At 36.5% G+C, this 12,798-nt stretch overlaps 1 protein-coding gene across 2 annotated transcripts; it reads right to left on the bottom strand.

Moving 5' to 3' along the window:
- Positions 1–5,755: 5,755 nt before the first annotated feature.
- On the bottom strand, positions 5,756–11,240 carry LOC106754725 (probable methyltransferase PMT26). 2 transcript variants are annotated; one of them, XM_022778047.1, is made up of 10 exons: positions 10,965–11,240; positions 9,220–10,310; positions 8,985–9,134; positions 7,727–7,997; positions 7,411–7,521; positions 7,159–7,333; positions 6,764–7,036; positions 6,475–6,669; positions 6,052–6,318; positions 5,756–6,021 (listed from the first exon to the last, which is right to left on the bottom strand). In XM_022778047.1, the coding sequence occupies exons 2-9, from the start codon at positions 10,276–10,278 to the stop codon at positions 6,090–6,092; spliced, it is 2,463 nt and encodes an 820-aa protein (XP_022633768.1). In that variant the 5' UTR covers positions 10,279–10,310; positions 10,965–11,240; the 3' UTR covers positions 5,756–6,021; positions 6,052–6,089. The 2 variants fall into 2 exon arrangements, with proteins under 2 accessions (XP_022633768.1, XP_014492273.1); XM_014636787.2 differs by having other exon boundaries at positions 5,756–6,318; positions 10,965–11,239.
- Between the last annotated feature and the right edge of the window lie 1,558 nt (positions 11,241–12,798).

The following is a 12,798-nucleotide window of genomic DNA, read 5'->3' as shown; positions in this document are numbered from 1 at the left end:
AACTTCAAAGTAAACTCATTTAGGAAGCTTAGAAAAACGTTTTTTTTTTCAAAAATTAACTGCATCGAGTGCAGTGGTCTAAAAATTATGAGTTAGTAGTCATTTGAAAGTTCTTTGAGTCTAGATTCCAACAAAACAAGAATCAACTCATTTGGAGTTTGGCGGAGAAAGTTAAGAACAAAACAAGACAAAGTTTGGGAGCGTTGTTGATCCAGGTCGGGAGCATAGTTGAAGTTTCGGTACAAATGACCATTTTTCTTCTGGTAATCGATTACAAGACCCCTGTAATCGCTGCTTGTTTTGTTCTTAACTTTCTCTGCCAAACTCCAAATGAGTTTATTCTTGTTTTGTTGGAATCTAGACACAACGAGCTTTCAAATGACTACTAACTCATAATTTTTAGACCGCTGCACTCGATGCAGTTAATTTTCGGAAAAAAAAAAACATTCTTCTAAGCTTCCTAAATGACTTTACTTTCAAATTATTATTTCATGTTTCTTATTTTAGATGGATGGGTGACTTTAATGGTCACGGGTGGTGTTTAGTGCACCAATGAATACACTAGGCCATTGATTTCGTCAAAAAAAAAATGTCAATTTAGAAGGTCGTTTTTTCTAATCGAGGTGATGTGCATAACCATTGTTTCCTTTTTGAAGGCCTAATAAAGAGTTCAAAATATAAATAAAATTCGGTTTGTTGGAAACCCAATTCCAATATACTTTTCCTATAACTACTTAAAAAATAAAATTATTTATAAAAATATTATTAAAATATATAATTTTAACATAAGATTATAAAATAAAAATTAAATATAAATACTTAGAAAATAAAAGTCTTAACAAAAAGTAATATTAAAATATCAAATTCTAACCTAACATTATAAAAAACTTAAAACATAAATATATAAATATTTAAAAAATAAAAGTCTTTATAAAAAATATTAAAATATAAAAGATAAAATTAAGATTATAAAAATATATTAAAATAAAAACCGAATTCTATGTTAAGATTTAAAAAAAAAAATATAGGTTAAAACTCGGTTACCCGAAAACCGAATTCTAACTTAAATAAAAAAGTGTGCTTTGGTAAATATAATCCTATGATTATAAATATATTGCGTGCTATGTCAGAAAAAAAAAATCCTAAGAAGGGAGAGTGAAAGTTAAAAAAAGATGTAGATGAATACCCTTGATTTTCCTATGTAAAACTGAAACCCCATTCGACTCGCTCTTGATCTTCATCACGACCACTTCATGTAACTGCCATCGACTAATCCACCAAATCAAAATTATATCACCAAAAACATACAATACACCTTAGCTCACATTAATTTTGGTTCCCATTACCTTTTTTATACTTTAATCTATTCACTTCAATTTCCTCTTCCACGGGTCCTATCCTTTTCAACATTATTTTCTCATGCTTAATATTTCATATAAAATATATTGCTTATTCATGGACCAACTCCTAAAACATTCAGTACAAACCTGTTTCAAAATTCTTCGGGTTGGCTTGGTTCCATGCCGAGTCATCATTTTTCTTTTCAAAATAAATTTATGTTAGATATTATTATTATAAACTTTGACATAAATTGTCATGACATTCTAAAATATATCCATATGATTACGAGTAACCATTTTGTTAGGTTGAAATGATTACCTTGGACGAGCTTAATACTAACATTAATTTGTTTAAAACAAAATATTATTACCAAGAATGATTAGGCCATCATTAATCCAACACCCACTTGAGACACTATAAATATAGGTTTGAGGTAAAAAAAGAAAGTGATTGTATTTATTACGCATTAATTGTTGTAATTGTCACACAGTCACTGACTTTGGCATTGGAGTATCTTTTGCAAGTAACCTCCAGCTTGACTGAATGAACATTCTAGGCGAACGGTGACAAAGATTGAAACTTGGATGTGAAGACAACCTCGACCACAAAACCAAAACATTTTAGCCCCATCGTGGGACCCGAGGAAGTATAAGAAAACCCAATGCTGACTACTAGGAACATAAGCACAGCTACACTAGGGGAGTCGGGTGAGCAACAAGATCCCATGGAGTTGATCAGGAAGATGCAATACCAAATGCAAGAGATGCAGAGGAGGCTAATCATACCATACAACAAAATAGATAGTGGATTTTGTTGACGAGCGGTGGATACAAGTGGCTACGTGAATTTGAGGACCATGTTGGTGCTCGGACGCGATGCGAAGGAGTAAGGGTGAGGTACCTGCTAATGAAGGCAAACACTTTGTATAACATGTTAATCGGATGGCCATGTCTAACTACATTCGGTGTGACATCTCCATGCCTCACTTGGCGATAAAGTTCCCTCTTGATAAGGGAACCACCTACACGGTCCATGCGGCTAGAAGACCGCCCAGGAGTATTATGCAGCGTGGTTTAAAGTTGAACCTTACATTCCACCCAAGAAGGTTAGAAAATCGGAGGTGGCTATGATCGACCTAGACCCAAGGATGACCATTGAAGACCGAATGAAGTGACAAGGCGATGTTAAACCCTTGGGCCTAGGTAGGAAGGAAGGACAAGTGTTGAGAGCAAGAAATTTTTTGGAGAAAACGCTAAAGGCCAACAACGACCTATTCGCATGTGTAACGCCCCGGCAACTTACAGGGACTGCTGACTGCCCCCACAGATCAACACGAGGCTTTCCAGTGTGCTTTGTCCTCACTCACACACTTTCTGAGAAAACTTCCCGGAAGGTCACCCATCCCATAATTACTCTAGGCTAAACACGCTTAACCATGGAGTTCTTATGAGTTAGGCTACCGAAAAGCAAATGCATTTGTTGATATGAGTAGCCAAATCAATTCATTTAAGCTATCCTTCAACTGTATAGTCTCATACCTATACAATCTCCAAATCCCTCTCATTCCGGTGTATGTTCGATTCGTCCATGTGCCCCTTCCACTCGAAGCCTGCCAGGAGCCGCTCCTTGTCCGTGCCCCCTGCACCATGCTTCTTGCACCGGCGATCACTCCCCGCCCTCGTTAGTGCTCGGGTGTCACAGCATGGACCGCTACAAACATGCCGAGAATTCACTTGAGCGTTGGAAGCTCGCATTGTTTAAGGAAGTGCATAGAATGGCGTAGAAGAAGAGAAGGCTAAGAGAGGAGAAAAGAAGGGTTGTCGAGGCAGAGGTACAGAAACTCCAAGAAGCGGACTTCATTCGAGAGGTCACATACACCATGTGGCTAACAAATGTGGTAATGGTAAAGAAGGCAAACGATTAATGGAGGATGTGCACGGTTTTTACTGACCTCAATAAGGCTTGCCCAAAGGACACGTACCATCTCCCAAGCATCGATTGCCTAGTAGACAGCACCTCATACCATCAGATTTTAAGCTTTCTGGATGCGTATTCTAGTTACAATAACCAAATATCGATATACCATCCTGATCGGGAGAAGACTGTCTTCACCACCAAACGAGCGAACTATTGCTATGACGTGATGTAGTTAGGCAAGAAGAATGCTAGAGCCACTTACCAGCATCTAATGGACAAAGTCTTCCACTATTAGATTGGCAAATGCATGGGTGTGTATGTGAGTGATATAGTGGTGCGAAGGTGGTCGGTGGAGGAGCACATCAAAGACATAGACGAAGTCTTTGGTCAAATCCGATGATACGGGATGCGTCTTAATCCCTCCAAGTGCACATTCGACGTTGGAGCGGGAAAGTTCATGGATTTCATACTCACTACATGCGGCATCGAAGCCAAGAAAGACAAGTGTGCAACCATCTTGGAGATCAGGAGCCCACAAAACCTAAAGGAGGTGCGATGGCTTCTAAGCCGACTAACCTCCCTATCCTGGTTCATCCTCAAATTGGCCAAGAGGATCCAACCAATCCTAAAAATGAAGAAAACCTCTATTGCCAAGTGGGATGAGCTTTGTCAAGCTGCTTTTGTAGATATCAAGACGATCTTGGAGAACCTGTCTGCCATGGCTCGATCGGTCCAAGGGAACAAGTTACAACTTTACTTAGTCGTCTTTGATGAAACAATCAGCGCAACCCTCGTACAAAAGGTTCCGAAGCTTAAACTAATTTGTTTTGTTAGTCAAGTTTTACAGGATGTAGAGACGCATTATTACCAGATAGAGAAGGTGGTCTTGGTGTTGTTCAAGACAGCTTGCTGCCTGAGACCCTATTTCCAAAGTCACCAAGTGGTCATTCGAACCGATCATCCGATTACAAAGATTCTGGGGAAGTCGAACCTTGGTGGGAGGATGGTGAACTAGTCAGTAGAGTTCTCTAAGTTTGATCTTAATGGAGAATGGATTGAGAAAACTCCTTCAATAAGTGATGAACTCCATGGAATAGATGATATAGCATAAGCAATTGATGAAGAGATGATGGTGCTTGAGTAATGAGGTCTCAGTGTGATTGCTTGAAGGATGTTGGCCAACCTTGAAGGGTAAAGGTAGAAGAAGTTTAAAGTTTGAAGACATCTCCAATGAGAACTCAAGATAGGTGAGACTTGCAATTTTACAAAAGGTTTCAAAATTATCATTCAAGTTTTAAGAATTATAAAAAGGTGTCTCTCCTTTTATAGGTGAAGGAGAGGGTTGGAATACAATTAATCCTTAAGGATACCTTGCTTGAGTTGTTACCTGGTGCGTCAGTTTTTAGTTGCTTACGGTTGTTCATCTTACTTCTAATTAATATCTATGCTTTCTCAAAAAAAATCATTGGTCCCACAATGGACGCAAATGATCTTGTAGGGTTGAAATGTGCCTACAGTTGGTTTACACAAGAAACACTCCTAGCCCTCTTTTTGTAAGTCTGAAATATATTCTTCTATTCTATAATGCAATTCGAGATGTGTCCGAGTAAGATCGCTCCAATATCCGATTAAGATGGTGTTTTTGTAAAGATATTCTAACACTTAAGTCAGATATGTGTACGAAACAATAATAAATGCTAAAATAAATATATAATAATTACCATATAAATAATGTTAATGTTACCTAATAAGATACCTTTCTTAAACGGTTTAAGATTTTACTCATCCATCTTAATTCCTAATCCTTTTGTCAATCACATTGAACCTCTAAAAATTCAACATGGTTGAGATGTACACTATTATTATAATCAAGATATTATCTTAAACAGTTTAAGATTTTACTCATCCATCTTAATTCCTAATCCTTTTGTCAATCACATTCACCTCTAAAAATTGAGATGTACACTATTGTTATAATCAAGATATCTTCCCGCCAATATAATGTCATCCTCAACCCACGAATTGCTATAATTAAGTGTATATATCGACATAGTTTTATCTTGACGACATTTCTTATATGACATACATTATGTCATATATGACAAGTCTAAAAAGAAGTTTATTAAACAAGTTCAAAAAACATTGATGAATTTATGCAATGTCATCTAATTATATATTATTTTGTATTTTAAATTTTGTTGTAATAATTAACTTTTTAAGATAGAGATATGATGTTATTCAGACGTGGAAAGGACCGATACATTTCACTTTCAAAGAAGGGTCCATTTGGGCTATCTATCCAGTAGCCATCTTGAATATCAAATGCTGGCTGTTTCAATCATCTATATACAGCTAGTAGCTGTCACCAATGATAGCCTTGTTGTAATTATATTTGTAGTAATTGAGAATGTCAATTACTGATATATCAAAATCTCTCCCATAAAAGAATTATATTCATAATTATTAATGAATAATAATAATGCACTATCAAACATCGTTGGAGAGTAATATAGCTTTTCTTTTTTTCATTCCCAAATACAGCATTACATTTCATTTCGGGTGAAGTGAAGAATTCAAATTCTCAACTATTACACGCTTATAAATAAGCCAATAGCCTCTACATTTGCAAGAATGTGATAAAATTTCCCTCACGCTATGGCACCGTGTTACAACAAAAGACAGCTAACTAAATAGGTGATATCAAAATTAATACAATGAAAAATACATAGACTCCTAACTAACATGATACATGACTTGTAGTGGAAATAGAGTTTACGTAAGAATTTTGAGAGGCCAAAAAACCCAAGAATTTTGTAAAATCTCGTCCATGCTTAAATGATAGCATACTCGAGTTTCTCCTGTTCCTTTGGTCGCCACATGGACTTCTGCACGCATAACAAGCCCTCCTTATCCTTGGAGTAAGTCATGCGAACCTTCCACTGCAGAGACCTTACCATGCTCTCCAGCTCTTCTATGATCTCAACACTGTCACGAACAATAAGTTTTCCTTCCGGCCTAAGAATCCGATCAGCCTCAGCCACTACAGCAGCCAAATTGCACCTGTGTGACCAACAAGCATTAGCAACACCACTCTAAAATATAAAACTAAGATTTATAGCTAATTCACTGTTACTAAAGTTTTAGTAACGTTAAATTAATTAGAGAAGAGCCTCGTAAAAAGAACAAGAAAATTTTGAAACGTAGCAGTATTTGCACCTTTTCTTAAGACTTGAAAACAGATGATCGGCATGGAGGAGATCGTAGGTTCTAGGATAGGTGCTAAATGATTCACACCAATCATGATATATACCGAAAAGACCTCGTTCATAAATAATTGGAAGGGTGTCTGGAGAGTCTATTGAAACCACATTCATGACCCAAACATTCAAATCTCTCAAAGCTGCAGCAAATCTGGAAACCACAAATGGGGAAAGATGTAAAACAAATAACATATTAGCAGGTGAATATAACTAATGATTAACATTCGACATTGACTTTTGCTCACCCTCCATATATAGATCTCATATCCATGACATTGCGAATATTGGACCATTGAATTCCCAAGCCATTTAGATAAGACTTAGACACTACGCGTTTCCAGTGTTCATAATCAGAAGTGAAATCTTCAGGCGCTGGCTTTCCATAAACTCCAACTTGGGAACTCAACAACCAATAAGGAACTTTGGTAAGTCTGGCTGGCCATTTCGCTGGCAATTTTGATCCTCGTTCCGTCGGACTTTCGGGCGCTTTGTGTATGCAAGCTTGCAATTTAACGTTCCTGTCACACAGAAAATATTAGACTGCATATGATTATGTTATAATACTACAATATTATCGAAACTTAGCAGGCACAAAAAAAAGATACTGTTATGGCTGGAAAAGAAAAGTTCAAAGAAATACCATGCTGCATTAGGATCATCAGAGTCTGGACACAGCGGAGGCTGATTTTTTGAACGTTGCTCGTAACACTCATTAGAACTTGGCTTCTTGTATACAGCTACACCTACTCCATTTACTTGATCCTTGCTGATTGAAACAAGTTCCCAGCATATTGCTTTTGTAAGTGCCTTCATGGCTGCAAATAAGTTCATAACATGTCAGGATTAAAACACATAAAAGTATACAAGAATGTCAGACATAACTCTAACTTACCATTCCATATTTCAACATCTTCAGGGAGCTTCTGATAGATAGGAGTAGCGGACCATACAAAAAAGCCACCAGGTCGCAATACTCTATTCAGCTCCAAAAGAAGTTTACCACCTGCAGTTCGACAATAATAATTATTGGAAAGTGTATGTATATATAATGTAAATACACTACTCAAATATTGTAAATGCACTCATATTTTACATTAGTAGATATATGTTCTATGGTAATCTAAAAATGCCCAAAATGAATGATTTCGAAAAATACTATATCATGAATTCATCAAATGACCAAAATAAAAGTTATGCAAACGAAATACCTTCTATATGCCACGGAACTCTACATCGTGCACAATGGACTACATCAAATACTTTCCCAGGGAAGGGAAGCCTCTTTGTACCCATCACAGCAGATATAGCTGGAATCCCCCGTTCAAGTGCGAATTGTACCTGAGCTTCATGTTCATCCTTGGGAGCTAATGACATTGCTAGTACATCTCTGTCAAAGAGAAAACCTCCGAAGCTGGCTACACCACATCCAACATCCAGTATAACTCGCGTGCGTTTGCCCCAAGCAATGTCAGGTACAGTCTATATAACCAAGACAAATTTTAGGATGAATGCATGAGGACTTCTCATGACATTTATACTATATAGGATAACTTCTACAATTAATAAAAAATATAGGTTGAAGCATCAAATGTATAGCTATATCTGTGTCGTGTTGTGGTTGTCTCCTAATGCACCACATGAGAATAATTTCCTGGATGATTGTACTGGTCCTGGTTAGACATCAAAGTGGTGGTCAGATTTATCATCCTGTTTAACTTGATTTTATCTGTGGGTCGTTGGAACATAAGGTCATTGCAGACCTGTTAATTCCATCAAAACTACAATGCCATTACCATACACTCAGACTGCCATTTCTTTGTATCTTGCTTACAATTTGTTTCTTTCGTGGTGTGGATCTTAGGCGCAATGCCAACTACAAACTAACCTCTTGCTAGAGGATGAAAAGAATCATAATTGTGACACCGTCATGGTACATGAATCATGTCAGAGTGTAAGATTTGCACCGGTTGCCTATGAGAGGTCTCCCATAAGCTTAGATTTACAAGATTTTAAAAGTTGTCTATTATAGTTGTGAAATGTTTTTCCCATTCAGGCTCAGGAAAAATTAGCGATTGAGTTGTCTGTATATGGTTCAAAATGTCTGAATGCATCATAAATACTAAAGCATATAAGCTCAGAGATTTGTGGGACGTACAGCAACAGTATCCTGATTCTTCCTTATTCTTTTTTGTTTAATTTCTAAAATTGTATTAGAATAAGGCAATTGGAGAGACAAAGAAATAGGAAGTTAGAAAATGTAAAATAAAATCTTGGATGAAAATTTGGTCAAAGATAAAATATGATTGGTTGGTACAGCAATTCTGAAATAATACATAATTTCAATTTATGGAACATGCAGCTAAAGTCATACATACATATCTACATATTTTAGGGCACAATATTAAAAAGCAACAAATTAAAGTCAAACTTCAAAGTCATGTATATACGTATGTATGTTCATTTTACCTCTTGTATGAAGTCAATATAATGAAGTGCCCCGTGTTTAAATTGGGTTCCACCACCAGGAAAAGTAAGGTACTCTCCAGTAACTTTCACCCAATTCTGGTGGCCCTTAACTTGAGCAAGCTTGGTGTGTGGAACATTGTGATACCATATCTGCAGGATAAAAACTTAATATTTTATGGACGGGTAAATGGTCAGACAGACACTGGTAATAAACAAGATTTAATTTGGTTTCTACCTTCTCTCTGCTTCTAGGCCACTCAATTGGGCGTTTATATCCATCGGGAACAGGAACAACGCAGGTAGGAGGCTCTTCTGGACAGTGCCTTTCTCGATGTTCATAGTGCTTAGTACTTCGGAGACTCCTAATAGCTTTCCAGTTGTCAAGGCATGGGATAAAATCAGGACCGGCAGAGACATTGCAAAGCTTCCAATTGTATCCAGTTGGCTTGGAGGGTTCTTGAGACTCCTTTTCATTCTTAGACTCTGCTGCCTGAGTTGACCAAGACCCAGTTTCTGTCGTACTTTCATCCTGAAGCTCTGACTGAGCCCCAGAAGGGAATACCTCATTTGAACTCTGCTGTTTAGTATTATCATTTGTATTCTTCAAACTAGAGTTTTCATCGGATTCTTTGTTATCACTTTCTTCCACCTTCTCCTCTATCCTACTATCTGTTGTCTCGTCAGAGTTATCAGATTGCTTCTCAGTCTCATCTGTATCAGACTTCTTGTTATCATCTGATTCAAATTTATTTTCACTCTCATTAGAATCAGAATCCTTAGTGGAAGTCTCGTCACTGTCTTCGTTATTTTCAGCAGAGTCTGAGTTCGATTCCTTTTCTGTATTGGAACCTTCATCATCGGTTTTACTATCCTTCTTTTCCGTTGTTGTGACTTCGGAAGACTTATCTTCCGTCTTTGTGTCTTCAGAAGACCTTTCCACAGGATTTTCCTCCAACTTCTCATCTTGTTTTTCTGACAAGTTAGAATTGTCTTCAGAGGATACATTGATATCTCCTTTGGTTGCATCCTCAGGCAAATCACCCTGATTATCTTCAAACTGCCTAGTATTGCTATTGCCGACCTCGTTGGCAGCCTCTTCTTTAATATCCGTTTGTTCCCTCACTTCATTCTTGGTCTCGTGAGCCTCGTCTCCGTTATGCACAGGGACAACTGAAGATGATGTCATCATCCAAACCCCAACCAAGCACAGCGCCACAAACACGACAACAGTCACCGTGGAACACCAACTCGATGATCTTCTACCATCTACTCTAGTATATTTCCCTAAAGCCATCTTGTCCGACGGAATTCACAGATGCCTCACACCTGATCAAGAACAAAACAAGATTTAAACACCACTCACAAAGAGCTACACCAAAGTGCCTGTGCAAGACTAGTAAACAAAATCACAGACAATACTCCCTCGGGTAAAGAAACTGAGAAAGCAATAAATAACTAAAAAAAAATACACGCATTTAGTATCTTGAAAATATAAAATCCATTCCATATTAAAATAAAAACAAACCCAAAACCCAATCAACAGAACCTACCAAAGGAGAAGAAAACAATACCAAACTGAGCCAAGATTATAAAAGCAAAGCAAGAAACATGCCGATAGTAACGTTTTCACACTTGAAAATTGAGAGAACAACTCGAATCTTTTGCATGAGATGATACGAACCAGTAAGATCCATGACCGACACACACAATAAACAAAATAAGATGCCTACTACCACACATTCAACACATTGAAGCGTGAGTATTCAGCCACGAGCACATGTAAGGAGCATTGAATGCATTAAGCTACCTTCGAGTCAGTTAAACAAAACAAGCATTAAATGGCCGTCGAGTTCGATATATAATAAACGCTTTACATTTTTAACCGAAGACGTGTTCTAGGCGCATAGGCAAGAAAAATCGATTCAAATAAACAGCAATCACACGGATCTAACAAAAGCAGAACCGTGGCACGAAACTTACGCCGAACAAGATTCTGCCCGAGTGAATCAGCACCGAGCGAGCACTGAAAGAAGAAAGGTCTGTTTGATTCGGAGGACAAAAACGCGTTCCGCGTGAACCGGAAAACACGGTAGGCGAAAAGGTTAACGCGATCTGAGTGAAAAGAAAAGCAGATCTGGAATTCTATCCGTTCATCACGTTCTCTCTGTGAAGAGAAGAGAAGAGAAGAGAAGTGCTAAATGAAAGCTTACGGCGAATGAGTGAATTAAATAGCAGACTGAAGAGAGAGTTTAGTAGCTGGTCGCTGCTGCCAAATGACGATGCCTAATTTAATTAGTTTATTTCATCTAGAATTTGCCGACGAAATTAATTACTGATTAATTAATAAATAAATAAATAATATTTGGGAAAGGAGAGTGAGATTTTAGAATTTATAAAATACTAATGAAAGAAATGAAAAAAAAAAAAAAAAAAAACTTTGAAATAAATAAAGAGTGTGGAATAAGAGCACGCGCTGAGTGTGGAAGCATAGCAGTGCCGTGTAGAAATACTGATAAACGAGATCTGAGTGGATGGATAAAATTTAGGAACAATGCAGCAGCAATTTTCTGACTTTTTAACTCTTGTGCGAACATCACCTAAAAATTACTTGCTTCACTATCAGACATAACATAATCATAGAGTAAATCTGATTAGCATCAATTTAACTTTTTTTTCTTTAGTATTCTACCAAATATGTATTTATCATTTTTATTAATTTATGATGAAAACAAAAGGAGGATGGTGAGAGAGATGTTAATCAAAATCCATAAAAGGGCATCATATAATGACCATTTACTGCATTTTATTGTATGATTTTCTTATGAAAGGTTTAGTCTAACCAACCAAATATAATCGTGGTCCCATGAGGTTTCATAAGTGAAGTTAATTTTGTTTTTCACATGTCCAATGAAAACCAAGGCAATTAATTATACTCTTAATTGTTTTTTAATTTTTAACCTCATAACCATGCAGGATCTACTAATAATGGGTCATAACATTTTATTTTTTGGATCTTTATGTTCACCAATTTCCTGAATAGACTCATCCACTGATTTTGTTATTACATTCCCAGCTGCTTCCAAATTCACTTTGTCCTCAAGCTACAAACTGAACCAATCTTTCTAACTCAATATAACCAGTAAGTGGTCCTTCATGCAATGTCGATAATAAGAAATGTTGAATAATATTTGAATTTTGACCGCCAAAGTGAGGAACAATGTTTTTCCATGGTCGCCATATGGAAAGGAGATAGAAAAGGTTTAATTTTGAATAAAAAAAAGTTGGAAGGATCATTTTAGAAAAATATTAGTTATCAAACATTTTTGTGTCAATATAATGCTCAATTAGTGTATAGATAGTGATTTGTACTGATATAATATTAATGTCTTTGATTATTGACCCCTACTTATGTAGTTGGTCAGATAGGAAATATGTCCGCTTCTTTTATTGACCCCTGCCCATGTTAGTTTAAAGTAATAATAAATGTCTAATTTCTCCAACATAGTTAATAAAAATTATTACATTATTATATGCCATAAAAAAAAAGTAAATCAAGATTATTATAGGATTACATCGTAGGTAACTCCTTCCTTTTAAACAAAAGTAATAATAATTAAAATCAAGATAAATCAGATATGAAATAATGAGGGATGTCAAATTCTCAATTTGAACCTAATAATTAATTACAAATGGCAGTTATATACCTAATAAATAGGACATACAAAAAGTTTAAATGTTGTGGATCTCCATATCTCTTAGTCACAACAAATATGATCATCGGAAAAATAATATTATAATAACTTTTTTACATTTC

This window comes from Vigna radiata, unplaced genomic scaffold (assembly GCF_000741045.1).
Source record: "Vigna radiata var. radiata cultivar VC1973A unplaced genomic scaffold, Vradiata_ver6 scaffold_201, whole genome shotgun sequence".
NCBI lineage: Eukaryota > Viridiplantae > Streptophyta > Magnoliopsida > Fabales > Fabaceae > Vigna > Vigna radiata.
This window is presented reverse-complemented; position numbering and strand designations above follow the sequence as displayed.